The sequence below is a fragment of the Pituophis catenifer genome, unplaced genomic scaffold (genome assembly GCF_029215685.1).
Source record: "Pituophis catenifer annectens isolate HBS135680 unplaced genomic scaffold, rPitCat1.0.hap2 SCAF_6, whole genome shotgun sequence".
Classification (NCBI taxonomy): Eukaryota; Metazoa; Chordata; class Lepidosauria; order Squamata; family Colubridae; genus Pituophis; species Pituophis catenifer.
In genome coordinates, this window is record NW_027256886.1 from 79,235,959 (window position 1) to 79,256,856 (window position 20,898).

At 40.8% G+C, this 20,898-nt stretch overlaps 1 protein-coding gene across 3 annotated transcripts in view; it reads left to right on the forward strand.

The window, feature by feature from the left end:
• Window positions 1-20,898, forward strand: part of CTNNA3 (catenin alpha 3) — a 954,378-nt gene that overhangs the window by 554,488 nt on the left and 378,992 nt on the right. For all 3 annotated transcript variants that reach the window (XM_070945838.1, XM_070945840.1, XM_070945839.1), the window contains one exon: window positions 12,649-12,741. In XM_070945838.1, the coding sequence (XP_070801939.1) occupies window positions 12,649-12,741 (93 nt within the window). The remainder of the gene's footprint in view (window positions 1-12,648; window positions 12,742-20,898) is intronic.

The following is a 20,898-nucleotide window of genomic DNA, read 5'->3' on the forward strand; positions in this document are numbered from 1 at the left end:
AAGTTTTCACACTCCACATTTTGTTAGGTAAGTTATTGCCTGAATTCACTGTGCTCCCTGATCCCAGTGCTGAATTTGTACAATTGCATTGTAATAATTTCTAGCCTCTTCGTATAAATAATGCACAAACTACTGAAAAGGTGCCTTAGGGCAGGACTGTAAAATAGACAGGTTGCAGAATGGTAGAATCCGGTTTTATCAGTTGAATGCAATAAATGATCAGAAAGTATAAATTCACAATAAATACTACTTTCTGAAGTGACTCTCACTCACATATTTTATTAAATAATACACACAGAGAACTATTTGTTTACTTATGTGTCCTATTGTAAAGTGATAGAAATACAGATTTTCTTTTTCTTTTCTTTTTTAAAGTTGTAGAATATGATTTTCTTAATACTGCCAATTCAGGGGTGAAATCCAGCAGGTTCTGACAGGTTCTAGAGAACCAGTAGCGGAAATTTTGAGCAGTTCGGAGAATTGGTAGCAGAAATTTTGAGTAATTCAGAGAACTGGCAAATACTACCTCTGGCTGGCTCCAGAGTGGGGTGGGAATGGAGATTTTGCAGTATCCTTCCCCTGCCACGCCCACAAGCCACGCCCACCAAGCCACACCACGCCCAAGCCATGCCTACAGAACTAGTAGTAAAAAAAAATTGGATTTCACCACTGTGCCAATTGTATTCTGCCTCTGAGAAATAGTAAAAGCATTTTCTCAGTTCAGCACTGTTGCATTTGAAAGCCCTAAATGAAATACATCCTCCTTTCAGTTTGTAAGTTCATTTCTAGGTAACTAACTTCAGAAGAAAAATAGAACTACTATTTATAAGGGGAAGTGTCTATTATACCTTAAATCTTTTTTTTTTTAACCTCAGGAGCAATAATATGCGAATATATTGCTATATGGCCACACAGTTTATGTCTCTAAAACTTCATCACATTTTCTTATTTTTATCCCCTCTAGAAACATCATCAGTTTTGCTATCTATAAAACATTCTTGTTTATATTAACATGACAAAATAAGATCTTATAGAATCTATGCAATTGAAGCAAATTTAATAAAGTTGATAATCCATGTCTAGACATAGGCTGCAAGGGTTCCGATGCATGCCCTAATTAAATCACAAGTCTTGAGCCAAGCTTCAAAAGAAATCCAATTATTTATTAGGAGCTTCATATCGGCACGTTCCCAAGTGAAGCCAGCTCTGACCCTATGTAATTTACATTCCAATTATGATCCTGTTTTCCCCCTCCCCCCAGGGTGTGTCATCAATCACATTCACCTATGGAGCAATTTTGCGGGTTGTAGAAGTCACTCCCTTCCGGCTGCTGCAGGTAATCCTGGGATACAGCCTTAAGAGAGATAAGCATGGAATGTGCATCTGACTTTGGCTGCTGTGCAGTTTCGCCAGTTCCCCATCCCTCCTGGCCTATGGCACTCGAGAGCAGGCCAGGGATACTTTGCAAGTTGACATAGGCATCTGAAGTGTTTTTCTTCGTTCGTTCCTCATATTTCATTTGGAAGGATGCTTTCTCACTTTGAACCCAAGCATCTTCCAAATGTGAAGTTCTGTAAATTTTCAGGATTGGCTTAACTAGAGTGCTGGAGATCTGAATCAGAAAGGAAATCCAGAGCTGCCTATAGTGAACCAAGTGGAAATGTGCTGATGATAGCCATAGGGTGACTATTTCATTAAACTTCTGAAAGATGTTTTGATCTCTTTTTTTAATCACATGAAAGGGAATGTTGGGGAGGTGATGAATCACTCTGTGGATAATACTGCAAAGAATCCAACATCAGGGGGCGTAAAATGAAAATGAGAGTTTATTGCTGTTGTTTATTCTGAACTGCAGCTGAAGAGAAATAGTACCTTGCATATAAACAATATTTATAATCAAAATTATTACAAACAGAACATCAATGAACCATACAATCATCTCATTATATCAGGCTATTACCATAGGGGATTTCTTTGGGTAGATAAGTGAATGGCCTCAGACCTGATACGATTTTTGTCTGATGTTGCACTATGCATTGGGCAGCCGTATGAATAGATTATAGATGATAGATGATAGATAGATGATAGATAGATAGATAGATAGATAGATAGATAGATAGATAGATAGATGATAGATGACAGATAGATAGATGATAGATGATTGATAGATGATAGATGACAGATAGATAGATGATAGATGATTGATAGATGATAGATAGATAGATAGATAGATAGATAGATAAAAGATAGATAGATAGATGATAGATAGATAGATGATAGATAGATAGATAATAGATAGATGATAGATAGATAGATAGATAGATAGATAGATAGATAGATGATAGATAGATGATAGATAGATAGATAGATAGATAGATAGATAGATAGATAGATAGATAGATAGATAGAGAGGCAGGCAGGCAGGCAGGCAGGCAGGTAGACGAGAAAGAGATTGTGCTAGCTGCCATAAGATCATTAGTGATTTCTATGCTATTGTCTTTGGAAATATTTGGACAGTTTGGGTCACTTTTTTTTTTTTTTTTGCTTTAGTGATAGTTTTAATTTTACATTTTTAAAACATTCAAAAAGGTCTGTTTGCAAGAGCTTTTGCAGAGAAAAGTAAAAAAAACAAAAAACCCCAATGTGCATAAAAAAGCCAGAATTTTGATTACCTGATCACAACCTTTACTAGAAAGTTGGGCCATAAGAAAGGCTAAGCACCAAAGAATTGAGGCCTTTGAACTATGGTGCTGGAGAAGACTCCTACAAGTCCCTTGGACTGCAAGGCGATCACACCGGTCAGTCCTAGAGGATATCAACCCTGATTGCTCTTTAGAAGGCCAGATCCTGAAGATGAAATTCAAATACTTTGGCCACCTAATGAGAAGGAAGGACTCACTGGAGAAGAGCCTAAGAAGAAGAAAAGAAGAAGGGGATGACAGAGAATGAGGTGGCTGGATGGAGTCACTGAAGCAGTCGGCATGAGCTTAAATGGACTCCAGAGGATGGTAGAGGACAGGAAGGCCTGGAGGAACGTTGTCCATGGGGTCGCGATGGGTCGGACACAACTTTGCAACTAACAACAACAACAAACCTTTACTATAGAAGGGGAAAATGAAAATAAAAAAATAAAAAAGTGTGTTACAGTAAAAACAGTAAGGGGTCTTTGCATGCTAAACCTCTAGCTACATTCCAACTCAATTATACTCATCATGGACTGCAGCAATAACATGCACTTATGTCATATGAAGTTAGAGAGCATATAATTACTAAAATTTAATTTAGATGATTGGTGATCAACAATGTCCTGCTAAATTTTCAATGTAAAAATATAAATGTCCTCAACCAGGATGTCTATGAAGTGGGAGGGTTCAGTGGATATCCAAATGTCAAGAGAGTGACTGCGAATCATTTATAGAACTCTTTCAGCCTTGGCTACTTGAACATGTGTGAAGCCAGCTTGGAGAATTCTGGGAGTTGAAGTCCACCCATCTTAAAATAACCAAGGCTGAGAAACATTAATTTATAGTATAAATTAATACATATATTAATTTAATAATAAATATAAATATTAAAAAATATATAAAAAGATGTTGAGACTTTAGAAAAAGTGCAGAGAAGAGCAACCAGGATGATTAGGGGACTGGAGACTAAAACATACAATGAACAGTTAGAGGAACTGGGCATGGTTAATCTAGTGAAGAGAAGGACCAGGGGAGACATGATAGCAGTCTTCCAATACTTGAGGGTTGCCACAGAGAGGAATGGGTCAAGCTTTTTTCCAAAGCACCTGAAGGCCAGATAAAGAATAATGGATGGAAACTGATCAAGGAGAGATTCAACCTAGAAATAAGGAGAAATTTTCTGACAGTGAGAACAATCAACCCATGGAACAGAAGTTGCCTTCGGAAGTTGTGGGAGCCTCATCACTGGTGGCTTTCAAGAAGAGATTGGACTGCCATTTGTCAGAAATGGTGTAGGGTCTCCGGCTTGGGCAGGGGGTTGGACTAGATGACCTACAAGGTTCCTTCCAACTCTGTTAATCTGTAATCAGTATATTATACAGTTCTATCAGTTTATTGCTTTGCTTTGTAAAAGGCATAAACAGTGATATTTATTTTTTTTCCTGTTAATTGTATATACCACTTAAGCAAATCCAGGAAGATACATGAACGTCAGTTATTATATTGTTGAGATTTGATCTCTTTTATTATATACAGTATATTAGCAACCATTAATCTTAGCATCTATATTTCTGGCTGATCTCCTTATCAGCTAGGAAAAGAACACCACTTGTGAAACACAGGCTTCATTGGCATCATGTAAACACCAGGGTCACCAGCATTGTTATAATCCCACTGCAATTTAGTGAAATTCTTCTTGTTTTATCTGGCACAGGACAAAATTTTACACTTACCAAACTTGGCAGTGTTCCTTCTATGCTCAGAGGAATTCTTCCTGGGAATAGCTCCAGGTTTTCAAATGAATGCCCCTAACTGTTAACTCAGCCTTTCCCTAGATGCTACCTTCTCTCCAAATGAGATAAAATATAACCTAAAGTTACCTATTATTCCTTTTTTAAAGTACACAGTATATACTCAGTCAGTGTGGATAGATGCTTTTTTTTTTTTTTTTGCTTCCTAGATCACAGAGTGATGACAAAGGACAGCAGACACTTTGAATAGGAACGAGCAAGATTTTGTTTAAGATTTTTTTCTTCTTCTTGGCAATCCTTCATATAGAATCAAAGATGAATCAGATAACATCAGACAGGCTTCAGAAAAGTGGATATCATGTTTGATGCCACATGGATCTGGATCCACATCAGAGGTGGTATTCAACCGGTTCGCACCGGTTCACACGAACCGTTGGCAGAAATTTGGCCAAGGTCACCGAACCAGTAGCATTGGCCGTCTGCTCACGCCCCTGAACTGGTCCCCCGGTTGCTGCTCACTCACCACGCCCACCATCTTCATCACCACAATGTTCTTTATGTACGTGCATCCCATTGCCTTGCAAGTCCAATGGGATGCGCATGCGCGAAGAACATGGCGGCGATGGCAGCAGCTCTTTCCATGACCTCTAGTACTTTTCGGTGGCCTGCGGCTTCTTTGCCAGCTGCTTTCCAGCAGCAGCGGCTGGCTGGGGGCCACCGAAAACTCCGGTCAGCTTGCCTTCCAGACTCTCGACCAGCTGCCGTGGAAGGTAAGCAGCCCGAACAAAGAGGTGGTGAGGGGGGAGGAAGCAGGGCTAGGGCCGGGGCTGCTAAAGGAGGGGAAACAGGGGTGACTGGCGAAGGGAGGGTGGGGGTAGATAGGTGGAAATTTTCCTACCTTTTCCTGTGAGAATGGCTGGGGGGGCTCATGTGATTGAGTGGGTGTGGGGATGAGTGATGTCAAGTTGGCTACACCCACTCAATCACATGCCTCCCCCACCTAGCCACACCTACCGAACTGGTAGTGAAAATTTTTGAAACCCACCACTGATCTACATTCAGTGTATTGTCCACAAAGCTCCTGGCTATATAACTGGAACTTAGTCCCAGAGTTGTGGAGATGGCCTTGAGGCAAATATCAGAAACTGTTACACAAACAAAATGTGCAGAAATGTTCCTTAAGCCTTGGGAAAAGGATAGTGTTGGGAAGAGAATCGGGTGGCTCATTTTTGACTCAATGAGGTACAAAGGAGAGGGGAGGAAAATCACAATCAGACTTCAATATTATCATCTCGCAAAGCATCCCTGGCCTGCTCTCGAGTTGCCATAGGCAGGAGGGAGAAAACTGATGGAGCAGCATGGCAGCCACAACCAGAAGCACATCCACACATATCTTTCTCAAGGCTGTATCCCAGGTTATTTGGAACAGCTGGAGGGGCGTGATCTACAGCCTACTCTACAGCCCGTGAAAGTGCTCCATTGGAGAATGTGATTTATGACACACCCTGGGAGGAGGGGGAAAACAGGGTCATAATTGGGCCGTAAATTACGTGGGGCAGAGTTGGCTTCACTTGGGTACGTGCCGACATGTTGCTCCTAATAAATAACTGGATTTCCTTTGAAGCTTGGCTTGAAACTCATGTTTTAATTAGGTCGAAACCCTGACAGCAAGGCAACTCTGCCCGATGTAATTTATGATAACCTCTGAGGTCCCTTCCAGCCCTAGAATCTATGTTCCATGTTCTAAAAAGACATTCTCTATAAATTTAAGAAGAAGGTCTTTTTCCAAATCACATGTAGAGATAGTTGAGCAGGAATATTACGTTCCATACCAATTGAATAAAAAAGCTTTGGATCCCTGTAACTGACTTGAGAGCATGCAAAGCCCTAACGTTGGTTGGTGTCAGACCTCCAGACACATCTTTCATTTTCCAGTACAGGTAGTCCTCCACTTACAACAGTTCATTTAGTTACCATTTAAAGTTACAATGGCACTGGAAAAAAGTGAATTTATGAACGTTTTTTTACACTTATGACTATTGCAGCATCTCTATGGTCACGTGATCAAAATTCAGATGCTTGGCGACCAACTCACGTTTATGACGATTGCCATATCCCCAGGTCATGTGATCCCCTTTTGTGACCTTCTGACAAGCAATGCCAATGGGGGAGCCAGATTAACGCAACCATGTTGCTAACTTGACAGCTGCAATGATTCACTTAACAACTGTGGAAAGAAAGATTGTAAAATGGAGCAAATCTCACGTAATAACTGTCTTGCTTAGCAACAGAAACGTTGGGCTCAATTGTGGTCATAATTCAAGGAGGGTTGAGTGCACCCTTTGCCTGATGAGCAGTGGCAGAAATTTGGACAAAAATTGATATCCCTCTCACTCTAGAAAATCATGCTAGAACCATTGCTGGAGGAACTCAATACAAAGCTAAAACATACTAGCCATGGATGCAGGACAGAATTTTACATTTCCCCCTATTTTTGAAAACCTATTTTAGTATTTATCTTAGTATTTACATCAGTGGTGGGATTCAGCTGGTTCGTATCGGTTCGGGCGAACCGGTAGTTGTGACCTGTAGGTGGGCCTGCCCCCCTGCCCCGGCGCTATGCCATCCTATTTAGCTGCGTTTTTTAAGCCGTGTGCATTCATGCAAACGCGCGAGCAAAACGCATGTCCAGAAGGCCGCGCTCATATGCGGAAGGCGCACACGTGCTCACATTTTTGGTGCTGGGGTGAACGGGTTGTTAAATTATGTAAACCTCTGGTTTACATCTATGACTTAAAGAAGAGCTGGAAAACTACCTGGCACCCATGTAATTAACTAGTTTGTAGGCAATATTCAGGCTTTATAACTCATTTGCACCTTCTTGGAGTATAAGTGAGGCCTTTTTATAGTTTCAGTATAGGAAAATCTACCTAGCAACTTGTAACAAAAAATCCAATTGCTTTCAAGAATGAGTTTTCAATTACTGAGTCTGTCCTTGACATGGCAACTACAATAATTTAAAGTTTACCTCTAGTTGACTGACTGGACAGATAACAGAAAAGTATAGAAAAGCCAAATGCTGTAGGTAGAAAACTCCAAGATCTATATTTATTTTTTCCCCGTCCACAATTTGTTGCAATGGTTCCATTTACTTCTCAGTTATTAATTAGAGGAGAAACTATTTTGCACATATAACCTCTTTGACCCTTCCGATTTCTCTTTCTTCCTGATATCCTGATGTTATAGCCAACATTGCTAATAAACTAATTGCTGTTTTTCTAATTATTTTTAAACTATTGTTTCAGCTCAGATAATGTGCCATCCAAGATGTGACAAGAAAGGTCACTGACTTTATATATATATAAAACTTACATAAACACACACATATATATATATATATATATATATATATATATATATATATATATATATATATATATATATATATATATATATTTGCCAGTGATGGGAAAGAAGGAAATAGAGAAGTGTTGGAATGGGCTGACAAGAATTGTGTACCAGATAAATGTGCTAAACTTTAGTTTGTAAGATATTCAGAGGTGAGGAATCAATTTTAGTTTATAAAGTGCTTGGGTTAATGCATATTTATAGCCTTGTTTATGTGCATGTCTGTCTTTGTGTGGATGTGTGCAAGATAGATAGATAGATAGATAGATAGATAGATAGATAGATAGATAGATAGATAGATAGATAGATAGATGAAAGATAGAGAGAGATTGTGCCAGCTGCCATAGATCATTATGAATTCATGATAGACAGACAGACAGACAGACAGACAGACAGACAGACAGACAGATACCTGGAGTCCTAGTGGATGATAACTTAAACATGAACCAGCAGTGCAGCAGCAGCCAAAAACACCTAATGCAATCTTTGGTTGTATAAACAGAGGCATAGAATCAAAATCATGTGAAGTATTAGTACCATTTTACAAATCCTTAGTAAGACCACATCTGGAATACTGCATCCACATCTTGCTTTGGTCATTTCAATGAAATATATAAGAATAAAAACCATCTCAGCACTCATGGAACTCAAGAAAATTTCATTTGCTTTCAGCAGGATTTAATTTGAGAATCTTCTCAGTGTGGCAAGAATTTTGAAGTGTTGAAGACAATTGGAGAGAAGAAAATGGTACGACGTATAAGAGTGTATTACAGAGGCCCCCATTATTGCCTCTGTAACTTCCAGTTGGTTTCTGGGCCCATTCAAAGTGCTGGTTTGGAGTTATAAAACTCTACTTAGCTCAGGACCTGATTGAACATCTCTTCCTGTTTTTATCTACTTATGCCTTATATTTTGTACAGAGACATTTTCTGAATGCTTCAGTGGAAAACTCCTGTGGGAAAGAGGAACTCTTAATAGCATGTAACCTACATGAGTAATGATGAACTATAGCTTGTAGCTTCAGAGCTAGAGGTAGCTATTGATCATCATCAAAATCTCCTCCGCTTCCTCCTCCTCCTCCTCCTCTTCCTCCTCCTCCTCCTCCTCCTTTTCCCCACCCCCCCACAACACAAACCAGGATAAATAATTGCTTCGCTGACTAGTATTCTTTGGAAATTTGATTTTGACCCAGGAATCTAGGAATTGTTCAAGTAACACCATAAAATGGTGAAGAAGATTTACTATGCATATGGCACTTAATCACTTATCTTTGTTGTATTATAAGAACATGTTTTCAGATGCTTGAATTGCTCTTTCCTTTGCCTCATATTTTAAAACATTCTCTAAGCTATTCTAAGGTTATTTTTATAAAGAAATGAGATTAAAAAATTGCAAATGCAATTCTAGCATATCTAAAACAGCAGCATAAAAATAATACAATAATGACATTTTGGAATGTCTGTGGCAAGTTAAGAGGATATTTCCATATAAATGAGATTTCTAATTTTTAAGTTATAAAAGCGACAAAATTTTTGACCTTCCCAATTTGTGTAATAGATTAAGCCATCTTACTCTGCCATAATCACTGTATTTATGCAGTCCATCATTGTTTACTGTTAACTGGCAGTGGCTTGTCAAAGTCATCATTGAAGGCATCAAATCTCCTATCCCTTAAAAAAAAAACACCCAATATTTTTTGTTCTCAAAGACTTTCAATTCAATTCAAACCTTTATTGTCAGAGTACAACATGTGTACAATGAGATTGGCTGAGCCTCCCTTTGTGCACCCCCCCGACACAATACAACTCACAGTGAAAGACAAAAAAGAAAAAAGAAAATCCCTAGCTCAGTGAATCCTACTAACAAACACTCAGTCCTATGGCACCTTGTGAACTTATTGCACATCGTGCCGACCCCGCAAGTCAATCGTACTATGTTGTTGTAGAGTTATTTTCCATTCAGGAGTCTGACAGCCCACAGCTAAAAACTGTTCTTCAGCTTATTTGTGCGGCCGCCTATGCTTCTCTATCTCCTTCCTGAAGGAAGGAGAATAAAGACGTGCTGACCAGGGTGTGAGTCATCCCTGAGGATTTTCCTCACTCTTCTAAGGCAGCGAGCCCTAGCGATGTTGTCTAGTGGTTATCACGGGACAGCCCACAATGTTTTGTGCTGTCCTCACCACCCTCTGTAACCCCTCCTTTCCTATTTGGACCAGTAGATTTTCCAGTATATGATACATTCTTTAAATTTTGGGGAGATAATAGCTTGTTCTTTGTCAGCATATTGATTTGTAGAATTTTGTTGAGTCCATTCTTCTTCCATTTTGTGTGTGTGCGTGTGAGAGAGAGATCAGTCCTGTATCATCTGCAGAGAGGCATCGCATTTGGGGCCCCATTTTTCTTTATGAGGGAAAAATATCTGACCAAGACAATGTACTGTACATACTACTACTTTATTTACATCTACTGTCTAATTGTTACTATTTGCTGCTCCTCAGGATGATCCAACAATTTACACTGACTCCTATTCACATCCTTATCACCGCCTTGATATTTACTTCTAAAATCTTCTTTATACAAATTTGTTCCCTTCATTTGAAGAAGTGAATGGAATAGTGAAAATTGTATGTGATAATAAAAATGGTCAGCCTTTAAGGTTCTATTTAACTTTTGTTATTCTTTGCCTTCACAGGACAGCAAATGATAGATCTAACTCCCAACAATTTTTTACTCAAGTTTACTCACTTTTGCTATATCGACATTCCAAGTACCGGTTCTATGAAAAGCAATTGAATGAGATGCATGCTATATTTCAGTGATGGAGAACCTTTTTGGCACCGAGTGCCGAAAAGGTCGTGCGGAAACGTCGTATGCATGCTTATCGGGGCCGCGCTCTGGAAAAGCCAAATTTCTAGGTTCTAGCATGCATGCATGCCCAACGATCAATCAGCTGGCGCGCATGCGCAAGCTGGTTTTTGGCACTGCCGCACACGCAAAGCGATCATGCTCTGGAAAAGCTGAACTTCCAGGTTCTGGCACACATGCGCATCTGACAATCAGCTGGCTGGTGCCCATGCGCACATTGGTTTTCAGCACTGCCACACGCACAAAGGACAGCTGATTGTCGCGTGCCAGAAACCTGGAAGACAAACAGGCAAGGCTGTGTGTGCCGGGCGACATGGCTTCGCATGCCACTTTGGGCACGCGTGCCATAGGTTTGCCATCATGGCTATATATTCTTAGATAATTGACTAGAAGAATCATTTGGATGTGTGCATGTTCCTTTCAGAGAATCAGTTTAGGTTTGTAACTAAGCTAAAATAAAACTCTTGTATATTTTTTGCAGGTTTTTAAAAGGAAATCTTCCAGAACAGGATGTGGTTTATGATATTCCAAGAATATTTAGGGCGAAAATAGAATATTTTGCATTTCTCTATAATATTCCCTATCTGAAATATTTTACATATTCCCATGTTTGATGATATGTCCTTACTTACTTGTTTCTTTTTATCTTTAAAATACATTCAGGTATCTTTGCTTGCCATTTAAATAATCTTGATGGCACTTGTATTTGCTTGGTTGTATTCAACTAATTGCATTTGACTGATAATATTTCAGATACTTTCCAATTAGAATATTTTCAGTGGATACATTTTTAAATGAGTCAATGATCTCACAATACATTTTAGATTTGTATGTTCTAAATGTTGCATATGCAAGTAATTGAGCATTTTACTTTTTGATTGTGTCTCTAATAGTATCTTTAGTGACAGAGGGGAATGGGTTTGCATGCGATATTGAATCCGATTATAACAATAAGAGAAGATGCTACCAATGTGAAATTGCAGATGTTTTGAAGCTATAATTACATTTGCCACATTCTCTTCACTGTTGCCATTTCTTTCTTTACCCTTTTCAGCAAATTATCTTAACAGTTTTTAATAAACTGAAAGGATTTTTATTCAATAGAAGTTGACGGTCTCTATTGAGACAAAGGTTTTTCAACCTAAGGAAAGTACAATACAATACTGGCAGAATATAACATAATTCTTCGCTAGTCTTTGCATGCAACACTTCTCACTCCGGCAGTACAACAGATATCCTGTTCAGGTACAACATTCTACAGTGTTTACACCTGCCAGCATAAAGAAGAATTGAAAGGCAAAACAAGTGCATAAAAGGTTTCTGGGGTCTACTGAATCATCAATCCAGATTTACAGATTACAAATCCTGTGATAAGGTGATTTCACTATTAGACTGCAGTGAGCTTTGTTCATGATAACAAGTTCTTCTGCGACAACTTGAATGGATTCTTAATTAAAAAGTGGCTGTTGGTTTTTCTTACAGGAGCCGGCTTTATTTAAGATTCACTTAAATGGGGACACCATTAGTGGTGGGTTGCCCCCGGTTTGGACTGGTTTGCAAGAACCGGTAGTAAAACCGATGGGAGGCTCCACCCACCGCCCCGGATGTCATCATAGGCGATCTGTGCATGCGCAGAAGCGGAGCAAGCGCGCGTGCACAATCCCATTACGAACCGGTAGTAAAGATAAATAGAACCCACCACTGGACACCATGGACCAATTATAACTTTATTTTTTTTCCAATGCTGTTGTAACTTTGAATGGCCACTAACCAAGGCAGTCATTAAATGATGACTATTCCTAATAAAATGCATCTCATCAAATCAGTCTGATATCAAGGGCTTTGATTATAACCCAAGCAATCGGAGGACAAAAGATCATCTAAGGTTTTCTGTGATTGTATTAAAATTTACTCACAGTGTTTTTCTTCGCCCTTGTTCAGGTGGCTAATCTTGCTTGCTCGGTATCCACAAATGAAGAAGGAATTAACATTGTCCAAACAGCAGCCAATCACTTGGAGACCTTGTACCCTCAGGTATGACTTCTCTTTTTACTACATGTAAATACATGTACTGTAAGTACATAGAACGGTTTTTCATTCACACAACAGTCCTTGTGCTATTTGCAGTTTGAGAATAGGATTCGTATCCATCCTTGCGTGATGTGTGATGTTTTTCCCCATTATCTCTCTCATCTTTTTTGAAGGATACTATGCTGCTTGAACTAAGAAAGGTTTAGTCTGCTTTAGATCATCCTTTCAGCCTCCAAGTCCTGTTCATTTGAGCTGCAATCTTTGGCTCTATTGATCAGAATATATATTCCCTTTAAACAAAAGTCTTGATGGTATAATTTATTAGCACTTAAATAAACCTCTCAGAGCTTCTCTCACGGTAGCTTCATTATTCAGGGCTGAAATTGCTTTTTGTAGATAAAATGTAGGAGAGGATGAGAATCTCTTCACTGGCTCCACCCTTGAGCTCCATCAAGCTAATCAGGAGCTTACGTGCATACAATTGTGCATATAATACAGAGGCACTTTGCCTTCTTTCTATAAGATGTGTTATTTTGGGTGCCAATCAGGGTTCTGACTATAACTTCTCAAGCTTTACAAGGCATGATCTCCCTGAGTTCACCTGTGCATCCCACAGGGTAGGGGACACCTGCAGGCCCCTTCCCTCAAATACTGTCGTCTTGTGTGCTTTTGGAAGCATGTCTTTCCCATTGCAGCCAGAGGTGGTATTCAGCCAGTTTGGACCAGGGGTGAAATCCAGCAGGTTCTGACTAGTTCTGGAGAACCAGTAGTGGAAATTTTGAGCAGTTCAGAGAACCGGCAAATACCACCTCTGGCTGGCCCCAGAGTGAATGGAGATTTTGCAATATCCTTCCCCTGGAGTGGGGTGGGAATGGGGATTTTGCAGTATCCTTCCCCTGGAGTGGGGTGGGAATGGGGATTTTGCAGTATCCATCCCCTGGAGTGGGGTGGGAATGGAGATTTTGCAGTAACCTTCCCCTGCCATGCCCACCAAGCCACGCCCACAGAACCAGTAGTAAAAAAAATTGGATTTCACCACTGGTTTGGACCGGTTTGGGTGAGCTGGTAGTGGCGACCTGCGGGTGGGCGGTGGGCGCCCACCCTCCCGGGCACAATCCCGTCCTATATCACTGTGTTTTTGAAACATGTGCAGACTGCACGCGCATGTGCGAATTGCCGTGTTGTTTGATGCTGCACGCACGTGCGCTCACATTTCTGGTGCTCGCCGAACCCGTAGCTACAGTATGTGAAACCCACCTCTGGTTGCAGCCCCTGTCCTATGGACCCCGTCACCCCTAGGATCCTATAGGTCCCTGTCCTTTCATCCTTCCAGACAGCACTTAAAACCTGGCTCTTCCCCCAGAAGAGATGAGATGGGATGAGAACGAGAGTGCATTAAAGAAGGCTGGCTGCAGCACCAGATTTTCTGATTTTATTATTTTTTTCTTGCTAGTGATTTTTCTACCACTTTATATTGTTTTAGACCATTTTATTGGTTATTTGCCATTCAGAGTTTGTTTTGAAACATGTGCAGTTCTATAAATGTTTTTTATATATATAAATAAAATATATAAACAGCAAGGCTGACTTCCACTGTATGGCCTAGAAAGGCATATCTGGGCTGCAGAATTTGAATGGTTGTTAGATGGCGCCCAAGAGTTAGAATTGGATGTACCTTTACTGACATGTAGAGGCCATCTGGAATTTTGTCTAGGTATGAAACTTTTAATATTAGAAATTGTTAAACACAGCAGTCCTGTGCATATTTATATGAACATAAACGACACAGAGGTTACTGCCAGGTAAAATTGGTCTGACACAGGCTTCCTGAGACAGTAAAAAGCACACAATTAGTCCCCAAAATCCTCTTTTTATTTCAAGGGCTGTGTATTCTGTTCATTCACAGACTGTTCATTCTCATTCTGTTCATTCACAGACGAGTCACAAATAGTTGTAAAGAGTCCGACAGAAGTCTGCCCCAGTCCTTTCGGGATAAGGCTGATAAGCACCCACCTTTATCTCCCTTGACACGCTGCCAAAGACCTAATTGGCAATTAGCTTTGCAAGGCCACACGGAACACAGAGTCAAAACGGAGCTGCAGAATTTAAACCAGCCAGAATGAACAACATTGCTTCCTGCAAAGGTTCACGTGCCTTTGCTCCTCCTTTATGTCTTGTGGGAGGGGCCAATCATCTCCAAGCCCTACTCCTGAGTCGGCCCTTTTGTTTTAACTGTTCTTGCCTTCTTGCAGCTCTGCGCATGCATGCACTAGAATAGACTCCCCCTGTTCCTCTGCCTCACTGATGTCTGAATCTGGAGGCTCTGGAGTCCACACATAACTCCCAGATGGCCCTGGCCCCTCTCTGCCTCTGATGCAGAGCCCTCATCCGAGCCTTCCCCAGACTCCAGGACTGGCCCATGTTCCTCCCCAACTGTCCGACTCTGCAGGCCGCCAGCGGACCACAACACTGGTATAGGAATGCGGCTTGAGTTCCACTATTGATAAACGTGTGCAAGATACCATGGATAATCATGGATAAGCCCATCTGCAGATAGAAGCTGACCTTTGAAATTTCAACCAAAATATAATGAAAAATGTGTCACCCATGGATAAGCAGTCATTGAATTGCAGACATAAAACTGCAAATGGTTACGTCATCATTTACAAAATCGATCTGATATTCAGATCGTGACAGGCTTTAAAAATCAGCTCGGGTTTGCAGAAAAGCCAATTTTGGTGTGTATTTTAGAACTTAAAATTCTTGGTTTATTAGTGAGTATATGTAATATCTGTTATCAAACTATCTTCTCAGCTAGCATTAATATAATAATGCAGAGCTGCCAAGACTCCTGATACAGAGCATGATTCAGAGATGGGCCAATTTGAAAAGAACGTTCAAACATCTAAATAAATTTGGAAGCATTGTCGTCATTCAATGGAAAAATTTCTGATTTCTGTATCATCTCTTTGCCCTGGAAGATTGAGTCAAATAATGCTTCTCTTCTTAGATTAACCATGATAGTGGTTGCTGTTGTTTATAAGACTAAAACATTGAAACACAAGTTAGTGCGTCAATATATCCATATTTTAAGACCTGAGAACTCCATTTTTTTGTGTCTTTGGGCTGTGAATAATCTCATGAAATGGTTGATGGGAGGGCTGCTCATTCAAACATGGTGGTTGTGGAGGATATAATTGGTTACAAACCACCTTAGAGATGTCAGTGTGAAAACATATGGCTCAAAGTCCCCATTGATTTATACTGACAAGGATATATATGTTGATAATAGGGAAATGAGGACCCAGATTGTTGGGGGCAATATGCTATTTAGTATACTGTCTTTGGTGTAAGCTGCCCAGAGTCCACAGAGAGTGGGCAGCATAGAAATATGAATAATAAATAAATAAATAAAATAAAATAAAATAATAAATCATCCTAATAGGAAGGCAGAAGTTCATGCATCCAGCCTGGCCAGGGTGAAAGCCCTCTGGCTTTCATGGTGGTGATAGAAATATGGCAGGAAGTTGGTACATTTCCATTGGAAAAGACTCCAATTGCGGCAAGTGTGATGTGAATGTGAATCGAGATTCACATCAATTCAAAAATCAGTGTCCCATATATGTTGTTTAAGGATACCTGGCTTTATTGCAAACTAATGGGGAAAGGTTTATTATAACCTGCTTCTGATATTTATTTATTTTATTTATTTGCAAGTATTTATATGCCGCCCTTCTCCCGAAAGGACTCAGGGCGGTGAACACAGGTAAAAACAAATAAACAGATAAAAACATACAATAAAAATCCAATTAAAACCAGTTAAGATCGAATGATAATAAATAATAACGCCCAAGAATCTAAATCAGCCCATTTGTTGGAATAGCCAAGTCTTCAGGCCCCAACGGGAGGAACGGAGATCAGGTGCCGTCCAGAGCTCGGTGGGTAACTCGTTCCAGAGGGCAGGGGCACCCACAGAGAACGCCTGCCCTCTGATAGCCTGTTTATGTCCCCATTCACTTCTGCAAGGAACAGGGTGTCAGCTTTGGAAGCCATATTAGCCCCAGAAGCTTCCGCGCTGCCACCTTCTCATGTGTGAGAATGTAGGAGGGGATGGATTTAGTAGAGGGAATGTATTTAGACAAAATAGCACTCTTCCTTTCGGTCAAGGTCAGGACAATCCTGCGTCTGGAGGAGGAGTGGTTGGAGTGATGTCTCGAGATGGGATGGATGGTGATTGGAGCATGTGATGGACTGATGAGTGAGGAGACGGTTTTGATTTACTGAGGGAAAACCCGGAACTCTCAGATTCAGGTTTTCCCAAGATGTGCCAGTATACCTACTCTAATAAATGGAACTTTGAGAAAATGCTTGCCTCGGAGTTTTTAATTGGAATTGGGGTTTTCTGGAATGCTGACATAGTATCCCTAGTTTGTGACTCTCACATTGTTGTTTTGATTTCAGTGTGTGTCTCTTGTTCTTGATTTTTGCCCTACATTATCTCCCACTCTGATGTCTATGGAGATTCTCAGTCATCCAGGTCATAGTTGTCCCAAAGGTGCTTTTTTCAAGAAGCAACTGGTCTTTCTTGTTTTTCTTTGAAGACGTTTCGCTTTTCATCCAAGAAGCTTCTTCTTCTTCTGACTGGATGGTGGGGAATGGAAAGGTTTATATTCCTTGCAGACAACTGGTCATTTGCATCCTTTTGGAGAGTCTTTGAGACCTCCTGGAGGTTTGTCTGTGTCCTCAGGGTCACATGGGTAGTGCAACAGGGTGTGGAGCCTTCTTGGAACTGCTGAAAGGACTGTGTTGGAAAGCTCCATTTTCTGCAGGATGTTTTCTGCCCTGTGTCCGTTCTGTTGGAAGAAATATCCATCTGGTTCAGTTCCAAGCCTCGAGAAAGACAATGGAAACATAGAGGCTGATTGGAAAGAGGGTTTAATGGTGAACTGGTCCACCAAGCACATGGTCCTGGTGCAGCTGACCACATGGAGTTGAGAGTGGGGTATTTTTGTACCACCTCTTTGGCTTTGCACTTGAGCTTCCTGTTCCTGTGCAAGAACATGTATTCTATTGGCTGTTGTGGCCATGTGGGGTCATGTTTGTCTGAGATAAGTTTGCTTGAAGTTTGCTGGGTGATGTAGTGTTCTTAGGAGATTTTCCAATGCAGTGAGCTCTGCTGCTAGTAATCCTATTATGTCCTGGAGGGTAATGTCTTAATCCCATCAGCCTGGAGCTTTTGTCTTGTAGATAGGATGGCCCACTCTTTCTTAATGGGCACTAAATATCTGCTGGGAGCAGGGAACTGGGGCTGAGTTTCTGTCTCCCTTAAAATTTGTATTTCTCTTTTAGGGGAAATATAATATTCTGCCTTTTTAAATATTTCTCAAAATATTTCATTCTTCTAGGAGGGGTGACTTCCCTCACTTCACTGTTGAATGCAGGCGTGGGCCGTTGGGGATGAGTCTGTGTTGTCTCCATCTCAAACTGACTACAAACTGCAGACTACAGGACCATTTGCACTTTAGTTTGAGATTATTATTATTATTATTATTATTATTATTATTATTATTATTATTATTTAAATTTGTATACCGCCCTTCTCCCGAAGGACTCAGGGCGGTGCACAGCCAGAATTAAAATACATACAATACAAAATTTAAAATAATTTAAAACAGAATTAAATCCAATTGGCTTCCCGAAATATTTAAAACCCATTACCCTTAAAATAACCCTTTTAAAATTTTAAGCCAGCCCAGCTTGCTGGAATAGGAAGGTCTTCAAAGCTCGACGGAAGGTCCGGAGGTCCGGGATTAGTCGTATTCCTGGGGGGAGCTCGTTCCAGAGGGCGGGTGCCCCCACAGAGATCTCCCCACAGAGATGGAGATGACTCAAACTCAGAACATCCTGTAGGGGCACAGCTCCACAGCACAGTCTTTTCAGCAGTTCCAAGAAGGCTCCACACTCATTTGTACTACTCAAGTGACCCCGAGGACACAGACAAACCTCCAAGTGGCCCAGTGGTGAGTTGCCCCTGGTTCGGACCAGTTCTCAAGAACCGATAGTAAAACCAGCAAGAGGCTCCGTCCACTGACCCGGGTGTCATCAAAGTTGATCTTCGCGGGCGCGATGTAAACCGGTAGTAAAGGTAAGTAGAACCCACCCCTGAAGTGGCCTCAATGGCTCTCTAAAAGAATGCAAATGATCAGCTGTCTGCAGGGAATATAAATCCTTCCATTCCCCACCATCCAGTCAGAGCTGAAGAAGCTTCTTGGATGAGAAATGAAATGTCTTCAAAGAAAAACAAGAAAGACCAATTGCCTCTTGAAAAAGCACTTTTGGGATTCCCACTCTGATGAGTTCTAGCTCTTTTATCTTTAGCTCATAGGCCACTAGCTTTGGCCTGGGCTTTTGTTATTTTGCTTGGGGTAAAAGAGAAAAAGCAACACAGGAATACGACTGAAACAAACAAAAGGTTAAAAAGTTACGATGTTTATGTAGTTGCTTACCAAGAACATCTAAATTATATTAAAGTAACCAAAATAGCTTTACAATCCCCAAGGCATGTCACAACTTTTGATCACCTCTCATGTTTGGAAATTGAAAGTTGAAAAACACAAATAAGAGACACATTCCTCCATAGTAATATTTTTCTTAATTATATTTTAACACTAATCTAATATTATATGACAATTAAAAACATCAATCACAATACTTTTGAGAAGCATACTTTGCCTTTTTAGGTTGTGAAAGCAACTTGGCAAAGATAACCTCTATATGAATAGAACTATATTTATGGTTCCAAAAAGCCCATTAAAAAGTTGTACAGTAGCCAATAAATGTGAAAAATGCTGAAAGTATGTGTGGGATATTTGGAACTTTTTCATTGAGCAGATTTACATAATTCAAAGGTAACTTTACACATAGTTAATGCATAGTTATTACCAATTTGCATGCTATCCACTTCCCGTTTGGTTTTTGAAAACTAAAAAGTTATCTGGGATTATTTATGATTGTCCTTGTAGATCACGTTGTGAATAGGATGACCAATTTACTCATATATAGAAATTCCTATCTTCTCTAGATATCTACCCTCCATTTTAATACTGTTTGCAGGATTATTGTCATTGTTATTAGTTGCAAAGTCGTGTCCGATCCATCGCGACCCCATGGTCAATGTTCCTCCAGGCCTTCCTGTCCTCTAACATCCCCCAGAGACCATTTAAGCTGACGCCGACTGCTTCAGTGACTCCATCCAGCCACCTCATTCTCTGCCGTCCCCTTCTTCTTTTGCCCTCAATCTTTCCCAGCATTAGGCTCTTCTCCAGTGAGTCTTTCCTTCTCATTAGGTAGCCAAAGTATTTGAATTTCATCTTCAGGATCTGGTCTTTTAAAGAACAGTCAGGGTTGATCTCCTCTACGACCGACCGATTTGATCGCCTTGCAGTCCAAGGGACTCGCAGGAGTCTTCTCCAGCACCATAGTTCAAAGGCCTCAATTCTTTGGCACTCAGCCTTTCTTATGGTCCAGCTTTCACAGCCATACATTGCAACTGGGAAAACCATAGCCTTGACTATACGCTTTGCAGGGTTAGATTAAAAAAAAGGTCAATATGGCTGCCAGAATGGTGCACGTGACACACATTATCAGACTAAGCCCAAGAACAATATGGAACAGTTCCACCCAAGTTCAGTTCTTTATTTGCTAACATGTAACAGACAGAATCTTGCCAGACTAAACCCTTATTACCCTCCTCCTAATGGATATACTCTGAGAGATAGTCCTGCAGTGACTATCCAAATTCTCTTTCTCTGCCTCCTATCCATCTCTGGGCTGGGCTGCCTATTGTCCACCCTCCATCCCCCCCTTTTTGAAATGTGCTCAGAGGTGGGATTCACTTACCTTCCCTACTGGTTCACAAATGTGACCACGCGCTACCATGCATGCTTGGCCTTCACACATGCTCTTTGCTCTCGTGCACGCCTATCACGCATGCACACAGCCTCCAAAACATTGTTGTGGCTCCGTTACCTGAGCCTGTGTCATCGGCAGGAGAGGACTCCGAGAGTGAAGGAGAGGAGTTGGCAAGACCTCCCTCTCCAGGACCCTCCTCTCTGGCAATGCCTTCGGTGTCCACCGAAGGGCAAGAGATAGGGCCGGGGC